The sequence below is a fragment of the Homarus americanus genome, unplaced genomic scaffold (assembly GCF_018991925.1).
Source record: "Homarus americanus isolate GMGI-L3 unplaced genomic scaffold, GMGI_Hamer_2.0 scaffold25467, whole genome shotgun sequence".
Classification (NCBI taxonomy): domain Eukaryota; kingdom Metazoa; phylum Arthropoda; class Malacostraca; order Decapoda; family Nephropidae; genus Homarus; species Homarus americanus.
This window is the reverse complement of record NW_024732867.1, coordinates 7,441,275-7,461,448: the sequence shown is the minus strand read 5'-3', so window position 1 is coordinate 7,461,448 and position 20,174 is coordinate 7,441,275. Positions and strand designations below refer to the sequence as shown.

The following is a 20,174-nucleotide window of genomic DNA, read 5'->3' as shown; positions in this document are numbered from 1 at the left end:
ACTCGTTAATCGAGGGATTGCTTGTTAACCAAAGTTAAGAATCTTATGGAAGGTAAATCGTTAACTGAAATCTCGTTAACCGAGGGACCACTGTAATATCTTATTAGTCCTTAAGGGCCTTATCACCTCAAAGATTTTATACCGGAAGCACAACACAAAACAACTGCCACCTGAGGACAACATCAACCTACACCAACACTGCCTGCCTCAAGCCCCAAGGTACATATGCTTCATACTTAAGAGAGTCCATCAACCCACTGTGAAGGTACAGTATCACCTGCTAGAAGTTAGAAAATAAAGCAAACTGTCCTCACCTGGGTAAGACCCTCGAACTGGATGATCAGACAAAGAACAGATGCATACACTGATGGATGGAAAACACAAAGGTTCACAGAAGAGAAAGGACAGTGTGTTCAAAGTCTAATTTAACTAGCAACTGTGTTCCTGAAAAAATGTCTGCTGGCTGAATTTTTTGCTAAACAAGGCACATCCTCCTATACCGTCCCATGTTAAAAACCAAGATGTGTTGCAACTAAAAAATATTTCAACCCCAAAATCCATGTACAGTACAGTATTAATAACCCAAAAAATTCTGCCCCAAAATGTAAACTAACAATATTTAACTTGAAAAGCTGAAGATTTATGCTGCTTGTGGTTGGCTTAGCATTCATGATATAGATAATAGATTTATAAGAGCACACATGACTTGGATGTTCCGAGTTATTAGAGGGTTGAGTTCGTAGGTCATTCATTCACAACTTGGAACTCAGACACAATGTTATAAGAAAAATTTAGATTTCCAAATCGGTCCACAAAATTTATTTAACCAATAGTTAAGCTGAATTATATTGCTTCATGTGAATAATAAGAGTACGATTGTTAAACATTTCGAGCCAAACAAGCAACCGATTATTGTCAGCATTTCTCCTTCTCCAAACTCTTTGTTATGTCCATTTTCATCTATATTATTAATGTGTTTCTTTTCCATAATATAAGTTTATCACCATTCTTATGCTTGTCAGCCATTATTAGGGTCCACTTTCACATGATCAGGATATATTTTCTTTCACCGTCACACTCCACAGCCACCTCACCATTCTCATTTTGCTCGCTCAAGCTTGTGTATGTCATTCTCTTTGCCCAAGTTTTACAGAAATACAACATCATTATTTTCACAGAGTTGCAAATATATTTCTTTTGTGATAGAGGGAAGTTCCTCTTACAGCATTGGTGGTACAGCGGCATTGCGTGTATCTTTCACCCGGACACACGTGGGAAGCGTGTTATCCAGTATGACACTATCAAACATCACAAGTTTCCTTCTGGTACTCCGGTTTCCTCCTGTACTAACAGTAGACAAATAAAGTTCATAACAAAGTAACAAAGAATGGACCAAGTGGTGCAATGACAAATAATAAAAACAACTCCCTAAACTTCCTCCAGCCATTACCAACCCTTACAATTGAGCACCACCTCCAACACTGATCATGTCACCCAAGTAACAGAAGAGAACTCATCAATACAGCTCAGTTTCTCCAACCGTGTAAGTCCACATGATTACTTATGTATGCAGGGCATACCAAACAGGGAGGTACTACCCCCTGGGAAGATATTGGAAGCATAATGTGTTGTCTATGGTAGACCCTGCTGCCATATGGCATCACAAAAACTGTGACCAAGTCCCAGGTTGCTGATCTGACTTTCTGCCTCATTTACACACAGTTGCAGAGTCTCAATTGTTTCTGTTACTATTGACAACACAACATACATATATTGTATTGTTTCTCACTTTATTTTTTTTTTCATTTTGTATTTCTTTATGGTTCCTTATTATTATTATTATTATTACATTTTCGCTCCCTAGGCCCTGATGTGGGTCAGTGACCTGTGCCTGGGTGGGCTAATCCCCACAAAAAAAAAAAAAAATCAGCAACATCCTGCCATATACACCACTGCACCTCTTATGTCCCCACCCTCCACACACACTGCACATTATTGCTGCCAACACCTTTCTTACAGACAGCACATGGCCATTTGCCACTTTCCACCATGCATCTTTCACCCATAACACTAATAAATACTTTTGTTTTTGCCACATTCACTCTCATACACTTTGACTCCATTCCATTCTTCAATTTATCCACCAACTCTTCCATACTGCACTATAGTATCTGAGACACCAGCATACAGCTCCTCCCAGGCAGATAATCCTACCTTAAGTGCCATGACAGCATCTCTGTAACACCATGGTAAACGGAAGGAGGCTTATCACAGATGAACCCCTACTTTTTGTAGAAGGACCTCTGCCTTGCTTCAGAATGTATGTTTCTTATTGTGCATTAGTGTACTTGTATAGGATAATCAAGCGATAATAGATGTGAGAAAGAGCAACAGAAAAAAGGAGTTCATGCAAGTGGTGGAAGCATGAGCTTGTGTGTCATAGTGATTATAAGATTTTCAAAAACAGTATTGCATGTGAATTATCCTTTTTTAACAATCATAAAACACCGCAGCTCAATAATTAAAGCTATAAATACAGATTTGCATGTGTACAATACAGCTAATAATTCTTCATCTTTCTGGTTATATAAAGTGAGATGTTCCCTCACACCATTGGAACATATACAGTGCATCCTAAGCTTGATAAATATGTTACTTACTGAGACTCACCCTCAGCTGAAACAGTATCTTTAAGAATCCCGAGGAAAACTTATAATACAACCTTATGTGACCCTGACTTATTATCAAACTTTGTCATCCCTCTACTGTCACTGGTCTTATATTAAGTTACATTATCTTTCTCATCAAGAAGTATGCCAGGGAGAAATGTTAAGAAAATATACATTTAATACTCATATACAGATACAGATAATGTTGTAACTTTTGACAGTTTTCCCAGTCAATTAAAACATCAGAATGATATAGTCAAGGCACAGGCTTGAAATAAAAACCCTGCTTTTGCCTTAGTCACTCATAAAGTATAATACAATACTACAGAATATCCCAGGTCACCTCCCAGTCAATTGTACACATATATTATCTTACAGTACATGTACATGGTACTGTACAGTACATATAATGTTTCATTTATGGAACTGTTCTTAACAATAACTTTTGGGAATATCATTGTCAGGTATCACAGATAACTGAAGCTGCACCAGGGTGAACTTCAGTACTGTATACACACACAGTGTACAGTATTCCTGTCATTATGTGAGAAGAGACTGAATTTACAAAGTTTACTGCCACAGCACAGTACTTTCTACAAACTTTCATATATATATATATATATATATATATATATATATATATATATATATATATATATATATATATATATATATATATATATATATATATATATATATATATATATATATATATATATATATATATATATATATATATATATATATATATATATATATATATATATATATATATATATATATATATATATATATATATATATATATATATATATATGTAAACAGTACATATAAAAAGGAATATACTGTACATTGTTATTTAGAAAATGCTGTAAATCCAAGAAAATTTACATCTTAAAAGATATTTGTTAACAGTATTAGGTATGTTAATCTCCTCCTTCTAAAGCCATTCATTTATTAAGTCAGCCTATAATGATAATAAAACATACCATAAACCCCACCTAGTGGTCACATATTGCAGAAGAAGTTAATAATACTGTACTGTACTGTATGTAGACAGTAGTGCACTAGAACATGTGGAAAAGCTCACTTCTTCAGCTACAAGTTACAGGAATTTCTTCATTGAAGATTTCCTCTCGCTGGCCATCTTCACAAAGCACGTCAAATAAATGTTAATGCGGTGTATATAAAGGTGTTATTTCATATTAGTAACCAACTGGAGTAAACAACAAGCAGCAGGCACTAATAAAAAGTGTCTTACAATGGAGCAAATCCACTGTAGAGTAAAAAGCACAAAACTGACCATCAAATCAACATGCATCATGTGGGTACCTGTTGTGAGTTAAATTGCTGAACTGCGTGCAATCATACAAGAACCATCATCATCATTATCATCATCATGATCATGACCTTTCTCTGCAAATGATTTAGTGTAAATAAACAGAGAAGACATCTATATCCAGAGTTACGCATCATTTACGAGTCATGCACAGTAAAGATGAAAGACTGGTTGGGTAAAGAATGACTCACGTATGGCACCTGTTGGTGACTTGCCTCTGATGACCCAAGAGCCTGCTCAACATAACTGAAGGTGAAGCAAAACATTTATGTAAAACCGCTCTCCTCTCACACAGACACACACACCTAGTGTTTAAAAACCCTCAAAGAGATACACTCAAGCCAAGGGTCAGTCACTGATTCAAAAGTGGATCCAGTGCTCATGAGCCATACAACAAATGGGATCAAAATATTAGAATTATTAAAGTGTTATACCTGTACTGTGCTTCATGTATTATAAAAGTTGGAAAATGTGCAGTATCCTTATATCCAGACCACACTCTCTTTTCTGAATCTCTTAACCAGAAATTCAGGCAGAAAAAAAAATGAAAAACACCATCACAAATTAACAAAATCCCAACCAATCCTAAACTAATTTTACCCATCATAATCAACATCAATCCACAGCCATTTTCCACCAAACTTAATAAACTTTAATGCAACTCAACTCAACCTAACCCAACCTAACTTGACCTATATGAACCCAACTCAACCTAACTCAAGAATCTGACCATATATAAATCTAACCTATTTTTATTTACACATAACTAACCTATCTTATCCTAACCTAACCAAACCAATCAGTTATTAGGCTAATCAAACATAAACTGCTATTTTTCCCACTGGAGAATTTCTGGTTATGAAAAAAAAAATAATAATAATAATTTAGCACAGGAAGAGTGGAACCAAAAGTAGATAACAAAATGGGAAGTAAAAAATGGAGGAGAAAGAAGGAAGGCAGAAAAAGGGAGAGAGGGACAAGGGAAGACAAGAAAATAAAGATGAGGAGGATAGAAGGAAGGAAGGAAGATGGGGAGAGAGACAGAATGATAAAACAAGGAAGAAAAAGGGAGAGAGTAAGAAAGAAAAAGGAGGAAGAAGGAAGGGTGAGAGGAAAAGAAAGAGGAAAAAAAAGAATGAAGAAAACTTTCATATTAGGGAACATTAATTTTTGTCAAGACGCAGCACTGCACTACCACACACCAAGGCACTGTGTACTGAGAACACCAAACTGCTGTACAGATATGATAGAACTTGACCACATTGCTGACTACTGTACATATAAAGTATTGCACTGTATATGGAGTACAGCACAATACCAGTCAGTTAAGCATAGTACAGTACTACAGAGTTAAGTACAGTACAATACCAGTCAGTTAAGCATAGTACAGTACTACAGAGTTAAGTACAGTACCATACCAGTCAGTTAAGCATAGTACAGTACTACAGAATTAAGTACAGTACCATACCAGTCAGTTAAGCATAGTACAGTACTACAGAGTTAAGTACAGTACATTACCAGTCAGTTAAGCATAGTACAGTACTACAGAGTTAAGTACAGTACATTACCAGTCAGTTAAGCATAGTACAGTACTACAGAGTTAAGTACAGTACCATACCAGTCAGTTAAGCATAGTACAGTACTACAGAGTTAAGTACAGTACATTACCAGTCAGTTAAGCATAGTACAGTACTACAGAATTAAGTACAGTACCATACCAGTCAGTTAAGCATAGTACAGTACTTCAGAGTTAAGTACAGTACCATACCAGTCAGTTAAGCATAGTACAGTACTTCAGAGTTAAGTACAGTAGCACGTGGCTGAGTGTAATAAAGATATAGAATCAACTGCAGTACTTTCCCTACATAGTATACTTTAAGCTTGAGTGTATCTCCGGACCAATATCCCAGCTACTAGACTATCACTTAGGGATGGGAGGATTACAGTAATTCTGGTAACTGCTCGGTCACAATCTTATGTTACTACACAGGGGGTTAAGGTACAAGTGAGGGTGCAAACATTAGTCACAGTTAAAAAGACACAGTTCATGTTATAGGGATGGTTCATTACAACAAATAATCTCGAACTTTATAATGACTTACACTGACCAATCAAAGCAGGGATTATTATGTGAAACTTGTCAATGTCATGAAACAGAAAACTACATGTACTTGACAGTGTAAAAATAGGCCAGCAAAATCACCTATCAAGAAATTACTTCCCAAATTACTTTCTAAATAAAGTACATTTGGTGTGGTTTAAGAAGACATTAGTCAGTGCAAGGTGATATAGAGTAAATGATATTATTGAAGTATATGTTAAAGGCAGCTCTGTTGTCACCATACAGGCTAAACATACATGGACAAATCTATTGACATCTCAAGTCACTGTTCATGAAGTCACAGATATTCAGTGATGCTAAACATTTATGGAATATTTGATGGTGGGGCATTTTATGGTGTGCTTAACCATACACAGAAATGTACTGGTATGTTAATGTTAATAAAAACTAACAATTCTCAATATATGAAGGGCAAAAAATAAGCTTCAACTGTAGATTATGATACAAGTTTTAAAATACAGTATCACCAACACCATATACAGTATCCACCTCCTTCTTGGGACTGTTTTATATATACGTATGCCATGCAAATTTACCTTCAATCAAACTATACTGTATATCAATGATGGAATTTCTTCATTCTCAGTTGGTATTTCACACAAACTGGATGATATGACTTTGCCTCATATACATAAGCACCAATGTGCACGAGTGAGAGATTTGTATAGGGACACTTGGCGTTTCCACAAGGCAATGAAAAGTGTATCCAGTAATGACAAACACTGAGACAACAACAGTAAACACTTCTTTACCTGTACAGACCATGACGAAGAAGAATATACAATAGCCAAATAAATGAGTTCATGTTGATATCAAACTGCAACACCTGTTAAAGCTGTGTTACTTTCTTGGTAAGGCCGGCATCATGCACGGTGTTTCCTTGTTCACAACTGCTCTGTGTTCTCATTAGGGCTGCTGTGAGTTAACACCTTACCTGGATGCTGAGTCTCACCTACACCTTTCCTCACACACAACTTTAAATACTGGTTCCTTTCACTTACCTTGACAATGGCTGTTTAACCCTGCAACAACAGCCAACATCAATGGATGTTTCGTGTTCCTTGCATTCCAGTTTTTGTGTAAAGTATGATGGAGACAGATTAGGGAATCCTTGCCTGCCATTTAAGGATTAATACCTAACACTCAACCTGATCTTGGTTGATTCAACCTGATAATAACTTCTACATGAACACTCACCCTGACTGGGCTGACACTCACCCTGACTGGGGCTGACACTCACTCTGACTGGGGCTGACACTCACCCTGACTGGGGCTGACACTCACCCTGACTGGGGCTGACACTCACCCTGACTGGGGCTGACACTCACCCTGGTCTTGGTGTGGCTCATGGTGTTGTCGTGTAGGCCTATAGTGATGAAGTCTCTTCACCCTCCTCCATCACAGTGCCTGAAACATGTCACCAACATGAAGGGTCGACACACACAATGGTGAAAGCTTTTAAGAAAACAAAAATATCAATAATAATAATAAAACTAATAATACTGGAATAATAAAAAATAGTAATAGTAATAATAATAATAATAATAATAAAATAACAATAATAATAATAATAATAATAATAATAATAATAATAAGAGTAATCACTACAGCAAATATTTAATACAGTACACTAATAACAAACCATACCTTAGGTCACATCAAAACTGATAACGCTCCCTTTACCACCAAGAGGAGCCTGATGCTGGGTGTTATCTTAGTTATATTAATATTACTTGCTCGTGTTATCTTAGCTCCCCAGGGCATACAGGTGAGGGGAGGAAGGGTGGTCACGTCATCTATGTGAGTGGTATCTCAAACCCCTGAGGAGGAGGAGATGGAAGAAGAAGGAAGAGATAGTGGATCAATTAAGGAGGAGGAGTAGAAAAGGAGATGAAGGGAATATAGTGAGAGGGAGGTGAAAAAATCAAATAGTTGGGTACAGCCCCGAGCCCCACCACGTCAAACTGCCACTCCAGATACTGTCACCAGCCACAGATGGTGTAAGGTGTCAGGTGTAGTGTCAGGTGTAGAGTGCCAGGGTGTAGAGTGCCAGGGTGTAGAGTGTCAGGTGTAGAGTGCCAGGTGTAGAGTGCCAGGGTGGAGAGTGTCAGGTGTTGAGTGTCAGAGCGGGGAGTGTCAGGTGTAGAGTGCCAGGGTGTAGAGTGCCAGGTGTAGAGTGCCAGGGTGGAGAGTGTCCAGGTGTTGAGTGTCAGAGTGGGGAGTGCCGTGTGTAGAGCGCCAGGGTGTAGAGTGCCAGGTGTAGAGTGCCAGGTGTGGAGTGCCAGGTGGGGGTGCCGGAGTGCCCAGGGTGTACTGAGTGCCAGGGTGGAGAGTGTCAGCAGTGTTGAGTGTCCAGAGCGGGGGAGTGTCCAGGTGTAGAGTGCCAGGTGTGCCAGGTGTAGAGTGCCAGGTGTAGAGTGCCAGGTGTGGGAGAGTGCCAGTGTTGAGTGTCAGGGTGGGGAGTGTCCAGGTGTTGAGTGTCCAGAGCGGGGGAGTGTCAGGTGTAGAGTGTCAGGTGTGTAGGAGTGCCAGGGTGTAGAGTGCCAGGTGTGGAGGGTGGAGAGTGTCAGGTGTTGGAGTGTCAGGTGTAGAGGCCAGGTGTGAAGTGTCAGGTGTAGAGTGCCAGAACAACAGGTCATGGTGTTAGACAGGTCATGGTGGTAGACAGGTCATGGTGGTAGACAGGTCATAAGGGTCTCACAGTCATGGTGGTAGACAGGTCATGAGGGTTACAGGTCATGGTGGTAGACAGGTCATAAGGGTCTGGTCATAAAGTCATAAGGTCAAGATGGTAGACAGGTCATAAGGGCCACAGGTCATGGTGGTAGACAGGTCATGAGGGCACAGGTTATGTGGGTCAGGTCACAGGGTCAATGATGGCAGACAGGTCATAAGGGCCACAGGTCATGGTGGTAGACAGCTCATAAGGGTCACAGGTCATGATGGTAGAGATCATAAAAGGGTCACCCAGGTCATGGTGGTAAGGCAGCTCATAAGGGTCTAGGTCATGGTGGTAGACAGGGGTCTGAGTCATGGTGGTAGACAGATCATAAGGGTCACAGGTCATGGTGGTAGACAGGTCATAAGGGTCACAGTCATGTGTAGACAGATCATATAAGGGTCACAGGTCATGGATGGTAGACAGGTCATAAGGTCTGAGTCATGATGGTGGTGGTTGGTGGCATAAGGTCATAAGGTCAGACTGGGCAGGGTCATGGTGGTAGACAGCTCATAAGGGTCACAGGTCATGGTGGTAGACAGCTCATAAGGGTCACAGGTCATGGTGGTAGACAGCTCATAAGGGTCCACAGTCATGATGGTAGACAGATCATAAGGGTCTGAGTCATGGTGGTAGACAGATCATAAGGGTCTGTATGGTCATGATGGTGGATGGCAGCTCATAAGGGTCACAGGTCATGGTGGTAGACAGCTCATAAGGGTCACAGTCATGACAGGACAGGTCATATGGGTCACAGGTCATGATGCAGACAGCTCATAAGGGTCACAGGTCATGGTGGTAGACAGCTCCATAAGGGTCACAGGTCATGATGGTAGACAGGTCATAAGGGTCACAGGTCATGATGGTGACAACATCATAAGTGGTCCATGGGTGGGTCATGGATGGTAGACAGGTCATAAGGGTCTGGTCATAATTGGTAGACAGGTCACAGGTCATGGTGGTAGACAGATCATATGTCACAGGTCTGAGTCATGATGGTAGACAGCTCATAAGGGTCAGCAGGTCATGATGGTAGACAGCTCATAAGGGTCACAGGTCATGATGGGTCACAGTAGACAGATCACAGGTCATAAGGGCCACAGGTCATGATGGTCATAAGGGTCATGGTGGTAGACAGCTCATAAGGGTCACAGGTCATGATGTAGAGCTCAGGTCATCATGATGGTAGACAGATCATAAGGGTCAGGATGGTAGACAGGTCATAAGGTCTGAGATGATGGTAGACAGATCATATGGGTCTGAGTCATGATGGTAGACAGGTCATAAGGGTCACAGGTCATGATGGTAGACAGATCATAAGGGTCAGTCTTGATGGTAGACAGATCATAAGTCACAGGTCATGATGGTAGACAGATCATAAGGGTCTGAGTCATGATGGTAGACAGGTCATAAGGGACTAGGTCATAAGGTCATGATGGTAGACAGGTCATATGGGTCACAGTCATGGTGGTAGACAGATCATATAAGGGTCACAGGTCATGGTGGTAGACAGGTCATGAGGGTCACAGGTCATGATGGTAGACAGCTCATAAGGGTCTACACAGGTCATGGTGGTAGACAGGTCATGAGGGCACAGGTCATGATGGTAGACAGCCTATAAGTGGCTCACAGGCCGCGGTGGTAGAGCAGGTCATAAGGCCACAGGTCATGATGGTAGACAGCTCATATGGGTCACAGGTCATGATGGTAGACAGATCATAAGGTCTGAGTCATGATGGTAGACAGATCATAAGGGACACAGGTCATGGTGGTAGACAGGTCATAAGGTCACAGGTCATGAGGTCATAAGACAGCCTGGTCACAGATGATGGTAGGACAGGTCATAAGTGGGTCAGCGAGGTCAAGGCCAGACAGCTCATAAGGGTCACAGGTCATGGTGGTAGACAGGTCATAGGTCCAGGTCATGATGGTAGACAGCTCATAAGGGTCACATGGTGGTAGACAGGTCATAAGGGCCACAGGTCATGATGGTGGGCAACTCAGGGTCACAGGTCATGATGGTAGACAGATCATAAGGGTCAGTCATGATGGTAGACAGATCATAAGGGGCTTCACAGGTCATGGTGGTAGACAGGTCATAAGGGTCACAGGTCATGATGGTAGACAGCTCATAAGGGTCAAGCAGGTCATGATGGTAGACAGGTCATAAGGGCCAGGTCATGATGGTAGACAGCTCATAAGGGTCACACAGTCCTTGATGGTGAGACAGGTCATAAGGGTCACAGGTCATGATGGTGCAGACAGCTCATAAGAGGTCACAGGTCATGGTGGTAGACAGGTCATAAGGGCCACAGGTCATGATGGTAGACAGCTCATAAGGGTCACAGTCATGGTGGTAGACAGGTCATAGAGGGTCCTGGTCATGATGGTAGACAGCTCATAAGGTCTGAGTCATGGTGGTAGACAGGTCATGGGGTCACAGGTCATGGTGGTGGAGCAGGTCATAAGGGCTGAGTCATGGTGGTAGACAGGTCATGAGGGCTTCAGGTCATGACATGGTAGGACAGATCATAAGGGTCACAGGGTCATGGTGGTAGACAGGTCACAAGGGTCACAGGTCAGTGGTGGTAGACAGGTAATAAGGGCCACAGGTCATGGTGGTAGACAGGTCATATGGGTCTGGAGGTCATGATGGTAGACAGGTCCATAAGGTCACAGGTCATGATGGTAGACAGCTCATAAGGGTCACAGGTCATGGTGGTGGAGCAGGTCATAAGGGTCACAAGTCATGGTGGTAGGCAGGTCATGGGTCACAGGTCATGGTGTGGGCACAGGTAATAAGGCCACAGGTCATGGTGGTAGACAGGTCATAAGGGCCACAGGTCATGGAAGAGCAGGTCAAAGGTCATAGAGGGGGTGGACTCCTCACCTTATCCACTAAACACCACAACTTAGTGTGTGTGTGTGTGTGTGTGGTGTGTGGTGTGTGTGTGTGTGTGTGTGTGTGTGTGTGTGTGTGTGTGTGTGTGTGTGTGTGTGTGTGTGTGTGTGTGTGTGGTGTGGTGTGTGTGTGTGTGTGGTGTGGTGTGTGTGTGTGTGTGTGTGTGGTGTGTGTGGTGGTGTGTGTGTGTGTGTGTGTGTGTGTGTGTGGTGTGGTGTGGTGTGGTGTGTGTGGTGTGGTGTGTGTGTGTGTGGTGTGGTGTGGTGTGTGTGTGTGTGTGTGTGTGTGTGTGTGTGTGGTGTGTGTGGTGTGTGTGTGTGGTGTGTGTGTGGTGTGTGTGTGTGTGTGGTGTGGTGTGTGTGGTGTGTGTGTGTGGGTAGTGTGGTGGTGTGTGTGTGTGTGTGATGTGTGTGTGTGTGTGTGTGTGTGTGTGTGTGTGTGTGTGTGTGTGTGTGTGTGTGTGTGTGTGTGTGTGTGTGTGTGTGTGTGTGTGTGTGTGTGTGTGTGTGTGGTGTGTGTGTGTGTGTGTGTGGTGGTGTGTGTGTGTGGTGTGGTGTGTGTGTGTGTGGTGTGGTGTGTGTGGTGTGGTGTGGTGTGTGTGTGTGGTGTGGTGTGTGTGTGGTGTGGTGTGGTGGTGGTGTGTGTGTGTGGTGTGGTGTGGTGTGTGTGTGTGGTGTGGTGTGGTGTGGTGTGGTGTGTGTGTGTGGTGTGGTGTGGGATGTGTGTGGTGTGGGATGTGTGTGGTGTGGTGTGTGGGATGTGTGTGGTGTGGTGTGTGTGTGGTGTGGTGTGGTGTGGTGTGTGTGTGTGGTGTGTGTGTGTGTGTGTGTGTGTGTGTGTGTGTGTGTGTGTGGTTTGGGGGTTTTAAACAATGTGGTCGACAATGGGTGTGTTTGTGAGTGGTGGCCCCCCCGACAGTGAAAGCAGTAGACAAAGTACAGGTGAGGACAGAGGGGCTACGGCAGAGTAGTGGTGGTGGTGGTGGTGGTTGGGATGGGGGAGGAGGCGAATCGTGGTGGGAAGAGACGAAGGCTGGTGGGAAGGTGGTACTGGTCGGGGCAGGCAGGCAGGCAGGCTGGGGTATAGCGGGGCAGGATTCCTGGCATACCTGCCACTCTCCCCCCGGGGCATCGCCAGATTTACAAGGTAAACACTGAGTGCTGCCCCCCACTGCTTTCCTCCTTCCTCCTCCTCAGCCACGAGCCTCTAGTGTTTGACAACACCCTAGATGATGATGATGGTGTTACAAGCACCACACCACGGGTGGGGGGTGGGGGCTAGATTCATGCTGTGGACCTGCAACACCCCCCACGGAGCGACCCCCCGCCGCCACGGCGTCAAGGAGGGGAGGATGTGCAGGGGACGGGGGGGGTGGGGGGGGGGGAATATTCCTCAGCTAAAGGACGTAGATTCTGGTCAATGCTAACCGGTAGTGGTGGGTGATGTGCGGGGTGAACCAGTAACCATCCCCCCACACAGCGTCGCGGGAGGGAAGCACGTGGAGCGTCCTCACCTCACACAAGGTTAAGTGACCATCACCTTAATACACAACAGCTACAGACAGCAGGAGGGTGACCGGGGACTCGTCAATGATCGCAGTAAACAACACAAGATAAAACAACCCACCAGTCTGGCCGCGCACCGACCCGACCTCACCTGACCTCACTGACCACAGCCTAAACCCCAGCTAATACTGTAGACACGTCCAGCACAGCAACCAACTGCAAAACAAAACAGTAAAATATTAATGTGTGTGTACAGTCTTCGTGGTGGAGGTCAGGAGAGAGTACACACACACACACACACACACACACACACACACACACACACACACACACACACACACACACACACACACACACACACCACTAACACCACCTGTGAGGGAATTACTACACCACATCAGGCCCCTCATAACACCATCTGTGAGGGAGTCACTACACTACGTGTCTGCTGTTCAACACCTCAGCTCACATGATCTACGTGACCTCCACTGTAAACATTAATCTGTAATAAGTCATTTATGTCCAATGTATATTTTCATCCTTTGGGCTGCAGAACTTTTTCAGTAAACCGTCAATTATTATTATCATTATTATTATTATTATTATTATTATTATTACACACACACACACACACAGAGGCAGATGATGACCTTGTGAAACTACCTCGGCACTGCAAGGTCACTGAGCATCTACCCTACCTGTCACGCCCCCATTCTGACACTACCCTACCTGTCATGCCCCCAGTCTGACACTACCCTACCTGTCATGCCCTCAGTCTGACACTATCCTACCTGTCATGCCCCCAGTCTGACACTACCCTACCTGTCATGCCCTCAGTCTGACACTACCCTATCTGTCATGCCCCCAGTCTGACACTACCCTACCTGTCATGCCCCCAGTCTGACACTACCCTACCTGTCATGCCCTCAGTCTGACACTATCCTACCTGTCATGCCTTCGGTCTGGCAGAAATAGACAGAATGACACAAAGACAGCCAAAACAAACAGGCAGACTGACAGAGAGATATAGACGGACATACAGGTAGACAGACAGACAGAGTAGGAATCTAGACAAAGAGACGGACGCTACTTTCCTTTAAATCAACTTTTAAAAAATATCAATTGTCGAGGTATTAATATCCCTACTTTTATTGTACCACCAAAACCGTTATATCATAAATTATCTGTAGATTGATAGAAATTACCATTGTAATAAATATATTTGCCAACGAGACATAATACTGACAGCTGAGTCCTCTTGTTCCACCTTAACACAACCCGTGTTGTACTGCTTCCCTCCCTTATCATATATCAACTTCCTTGAGATAAATGTACAGGTGCAGCTCAGGCTCTCAACTGGCTCAGTCATGTTAATATTGTTATTATTATCCACTCTGTATTTTTTATTTTTTTTTTGACGGGGATTAGCCACATCGGGGCCTGGGGAAACAACAACAACAACAACAACAACAATAATAATAATAATAATAATAATAATAATAATAATAATAATAATAATAATAAATAACCATAAAGAAATACAAAAATTAAAACAAAATCAAGAGTGAGAAACATATACAGTATATAGTGTATGTTGTGTTGTCAATAGTAAGAGAAACAATTGAGACCCAACAATTGTGTGTAAATGAGGCAGAAAGTCAGATCATCAACCTGGGACTTGGTCACATATGGCAGCAGGGTCTACCATTAGATAATACATTATGCTTCCAATATCTTCCCTGGCGGTAGTACCTCCCTACTACCTGCAGGAGGAGGCTAACTAAACTGTTTCATTAACTTACAGACACACACAGCTGCTCTGGTTCACCTCAGCTAACAGTTCATCATCCGTGCCAACCCTGACACATTCAGCATAATTCCTGTGTGTGTGTGTGACGTGGTGGACACACACACACACACACACACACACACACACACACACACACACACACACACACACACACACACACACACACACACACACACACACACACACCCAGGAAGCTGTTAGTTCGGGACAAATAATAATATTGATAACCATTTATGATAACTATTTAATTATCAATAGTCTCACCGGTGTTGTTATCATTACCGTTGAATTACCTATTAATACATTTACTCTTAATAATAATTAGATATCCTATTACTTATATTATCATTAGTAATAGTTTTAGTATCATCACCATCACCACCACCATCATCACCACCACCATCACCACCACCACCACCATCATCATCACCATCATCACCACATCACCATCACCATCGTCAATATGAAGCCTTGCAGGACACCCACCAGAGGCACCGAGATGTTGCCATGGTTACCACACACCCGCTATGCTTACGCCATCGTCCAGCTCTGTGTGTGTTTTATTCTTCTTAGTGTTTCACCCTTTGATGCCTCGCTCTGTGTGTGTGTGTGTGTGTGTGTGTGTGTGTGTGTGTGTCCGTGCTCGCACTGTACGTACTACAAAATGTTGATAAGAGTGTAAGAAATCACACACACACACACACACACACACACACACACACACTCCCTCCTCACCAGCTTGCAGAGGACACATCCGGTTGCATTACGAGGTCGGCAAATTCCCGCATAGTTTTAAAACGGTCCTCTCTCTCTCTCTCTAGCTGACGTCTTCCCTCCACCTCTCTCTCTCTAGCTGACGTCTTCCCTCCCTCCCTCTAACGCCACTGTTATTTCCCTTCCTTCTCCTCCCCTCCCTTCAACCACCCACCCCTCTTCCTTCCTCCTTCTCCTCCTCTCCTTCCCATCCCGTTAAATACCGTCTCTCCCGCCACCACCAGCCTGTCTCTCATTGGTGCTTTAAACGTGTTGCTTTTGTTACCTGCTCTCTCATTGGTGTTTTAAACGTGTTGCTTTTGTTACCTGCTCTCTCATTGGTGCTTTAAACGTGTTGCTCTTGTTACCTGCTCATTTATTGGTGGATGAAAACATGATCACGTCTCTACGACACTTTGGCGCCATCTTAGAGAGAGAGAGAGAGAGAGAGAGACGGAGAGTGTGTGTGTGTGTGTGTAACTGCAGGCGAACTTGGAGGTACAAAGGAGTGTTGTTATCATGAATGTTTAATATCACGAGAACAGCACATCCTTGTCCACACACACACACACACACACACATATTAGTACATCTCTCTCTCTCTCTCTCTCTCTCTCTCTCTCTCTCCTACCATTCCCTCCCACTACCACCATTACCATGATGATGCCACCACCACCACCACCACCACCACCACCATTATTATTATTATTATTACTTCAAAAAACAAACAAAGTACAACTACCACGATTATTCAACCACTACAATCACCATCTAATCTTATAAGTAACGGTAACTACCATTATCACCACAGCCACCAACCCTACACCCCTACCACAATAAGGACCATCCCACCACCACCACCACACCAGAAAAGCAATGACTACCACAATTCTTACAACCAGACAACCATTACAATCTGCCACAATCACTACACCTACCACCATCACCACGCTACTAGCCCACCACAATTATCATCACCACCATCACCACTATAACTACCACAAGCGTCATCACCACCATTCACTACAACTACTACCACCATTCAGAGACACACTCCCGATCTTCAGCATACATACATACATACATAGTTTAATCCTTAGTAAGTACATAAACATCTGCATTATGTACACTTTGACACACACACACATACACACACCCCGTCTCTCTCTCTTACGGTAAGGTAAGGTAAGGTAAGGTAAGGTCTACCTGGCAGAGATTCTACTTGAAGAGAAAGATATCGTCATAATTTTCAGTACATTACTCCAATTCAGCTTCGTGGTAGGAGTGAGCGAGCGAGTGAGTGAGTGGGTGGGTGAGCGAGCGGGTGAGTGAGTGGGTGAGTAAATGAATGAATGAGTGACCAATAAACATGTAACACCTGTACCCACCTTGGCGGCTCATTATCACTACACCTGTACTTCAGTAGACAGAGTCAGGGCCACAGTATTTTACAAGGGCTCACGACATTCTGGTTATTGGGAAGCTGTTAAGGAGCTGGTTTAGGTTCCTCAACTACTAGGGGGGGTCGTTAAGCATTGGGTATAACTATCTGGGGTGGTGGTGGTGGTCAACCAGCTAACTACACTCATAAGAACCTTGTAAGGGACTCATAGATTGTGTGGTTTTCTGAGGGACTTGTGATAGTGGTCTTGAGTCCGTCTACATTACTCCACCACTGGGGTTAATGATTAATGTTTTCGTCTTATAAAATAAAACTCAACCATATACGTGAACAAAATACTAAATTCCTCGGAGTTATTGTTGATGAGAAACTTAACTGGAGAAACCACATACAAGCCATTCACAATAAAGTCAATAAACAGTGCGGTATCATGTATCACACTCGACAGTCACTCACTCTCACAGCAATGAAAGAAATCTATTATGACCTGTTTACCAACACCTGATACACTGTCACACACTATGGGGGGCCTCTGGCTCTTCAAAAACACAACCCCTGATTATTGCACAGAAGAGAGTTGTGCAGATAACGACCTAATTGAAAAAAAAAACAGATCACACAAACGAACAATTTGCTTAATTGAAAATATTAAAATTACAGGATATTAACACCTACTGCTGTGCCCTATTTATTTTACAAATCTGTCAATCACTTGATGCCAATAATTATTTCCAGTTCTGGAATAATCAGAGATACAACTTAAGGCTCCCAGAGCTACTAAGACCACCCCCCATGCGCTCCTCTTAGTCCCAGACCTCCTTTAAATCAACTTTTAAAAAATATCAATTGTCGAGGTGTTAATATCCCTACTTTTATTGTACCACCAAAACCGTTATATCATAAATTATCTGTAGATAGAGAGAAATTACCATTGTAATAAATATATTTGCCAACGAGACATAATACTGACAGCTGTGTCCTCTTGTTCCACCTTAACACAACCCGTGTTGTACTGCTTCCCTCCCTTATCATATATCAACTTCCTTGAGATAAATGTACAGGTGCAGCTCAGGCTCTCAACTGCCTCAGTCATGTTAATATTGTTATTATTATCTGTGTTCTTCTGGCTAAAGAAACTGTTTCAATATGAGGTGTAAACAATCCCTCACAACAGTCATGTGTAGAGGCACTGTGGATAAGTGTGTGTGTGTGTGTGTGCAGTGCCAATTACATGTCAATATTCCCTCACCTGCTGCCTCAGTCAACCCCTGTGAGAAGAGAGAGAGAGAGAGAGAGAGAGAGAGAGAGAGAGAGAGAGAGAGAGAGATAGCAGGAGTGACACATCCGCCCCTCTTCTTCCCCCAGCCACACTCATCAGCCACACATCCTGTTAGCACTGGTCCCCCTACAGCACTCTTCACTACCGTATTACCAATGGCTAACTAGATCAGAAATCCCGCACGATGGCTGAACGCTGGGTGATGTGGGCGACTGAATGGGTGGATAGGGGGAGGGATGGTAAGCAGGGATAGATGAGCTGGGGATGTGGTGGAAGGGGGGTGTGAGTAGATGGGATAGGTTAGGTTAGGTGTGGAATGAAGGCTAATGATGACGCCCCGGATGTTATGACATATCTGTTTTCTATATTGAGAAGCATTAATCATCTCTCTCTATACACACGATCATTCACTCACAAAAAAACAATGGGCCACCTTTTCCCATCCTCACACACACACACACACACACACACACACACACACACACACACACACACACACACACACACACACACACACACACACACACACACACACCACATTATTCACCAAGTGTGGCCACATAATGTTAACCAGACGCAGAATTCACAACCCTAACCTAACAACCTAACCTAAAGTAAATAAACAAACATATCGCCGCCCCCAAGAAAAACAACAACACCATGGCAAACAAGTCCTACAGAGAACTATACCTTAATTAGACACGTTCACTTCATCCCAATTCGGCAATTAGAAAATAAAATTAAAGGTAAATAGTTTGAATGACGAAAAAAATAAAATTGGTAAATGTTTTGAATGACGAAAAAAATTAAATCGGTAAATGTTTTGAATAACGAAAAAAAATTAAATCGGTAAATGTTTTGAATAACGAAAAATAAATAAATAAAATTGGTAAAAGTTTTGGGAAGAGGTTATGTACTTTCAACTCTGACTCATAACTGGGTGTAAGTGAGTGAGTGTCTGGTTTATATAATCCTGATACAATTTCCAGACATTTACCTCACAATAAACCTGTTAGCTACGTGTTATTTTTTCCTCTTCGGTTACGAGGTATACAGTATACCCAACGTGAGGTTAGGTTAGGTTAGGTCAGGTTAGGTTAGGTCAGGTCAGGTTAGGTCAGGTCTAGCGGCCATCTAGCCTGCCGTGTATTTCAACTTATCACCACAGCCTTGCATATATACCTAACCTAACCTAACCTAACCTAACCTAACCTAACCTAACCTAACCTAACCTGACCTGACCTGACCTGACCGCAAACCAAATCACACACACACACCTTAAAAATAAAAGTAAAAAAATCCTGATCGTTGAGTTCTTTCAGCAGGGGGAGAGGTGGGTGGCAGGGGGTGGTGATAAGGGGGAGAGGAGGTATGGCAGGGGGAGAGGTGGGTGACAGGGGAAGGTGATAAGGGGAGAGGAGGTATGGCAGGGGGAGAGGATAACGGCCAGTGGCCAGAAAGTGGCAAAACGCTAAGCAGATGGATGGCAGAGTGGTGGTGGCAGGGAGGAAGAGGCGTTGGAGGAGGAAGAACAGGAGGAGGGAGGGAGGAGGGAGGATGCTGGACACGACAGTTCTTTACTTATACTTAGTCTGCTTTCTTTCTTCCCTTCCCTCCCTTTCCTTCTTCCCGCCCTCCCTTTCTTCCTTCCCTCCTTTCTTCCCTTCCCTCCCT

At 43.2% G+C, this 20,174-nt stretch overlaps 1 protein-coding gene across 1 annotated transcript in view; it reads right to left on the bottom strand.

Moving 5' to 3' along the window:
• LOC121869184 (tyrosine-protein kinase CSK-like) overlaps positions 1-20,174 on the bottom strand; it is a gene marked incomplete in the record, with an annotated part of 117,661 nt that overhangs the window by 18,430 nt on the left and 79,057 nt on the right. The window contains 1 exon segment of the mRNA XM_042370413.1: positions 7,459-7,537. Coding sequence (XP_042226347.1) covers positions 7,459-7,479 — 21 coding nt within the window.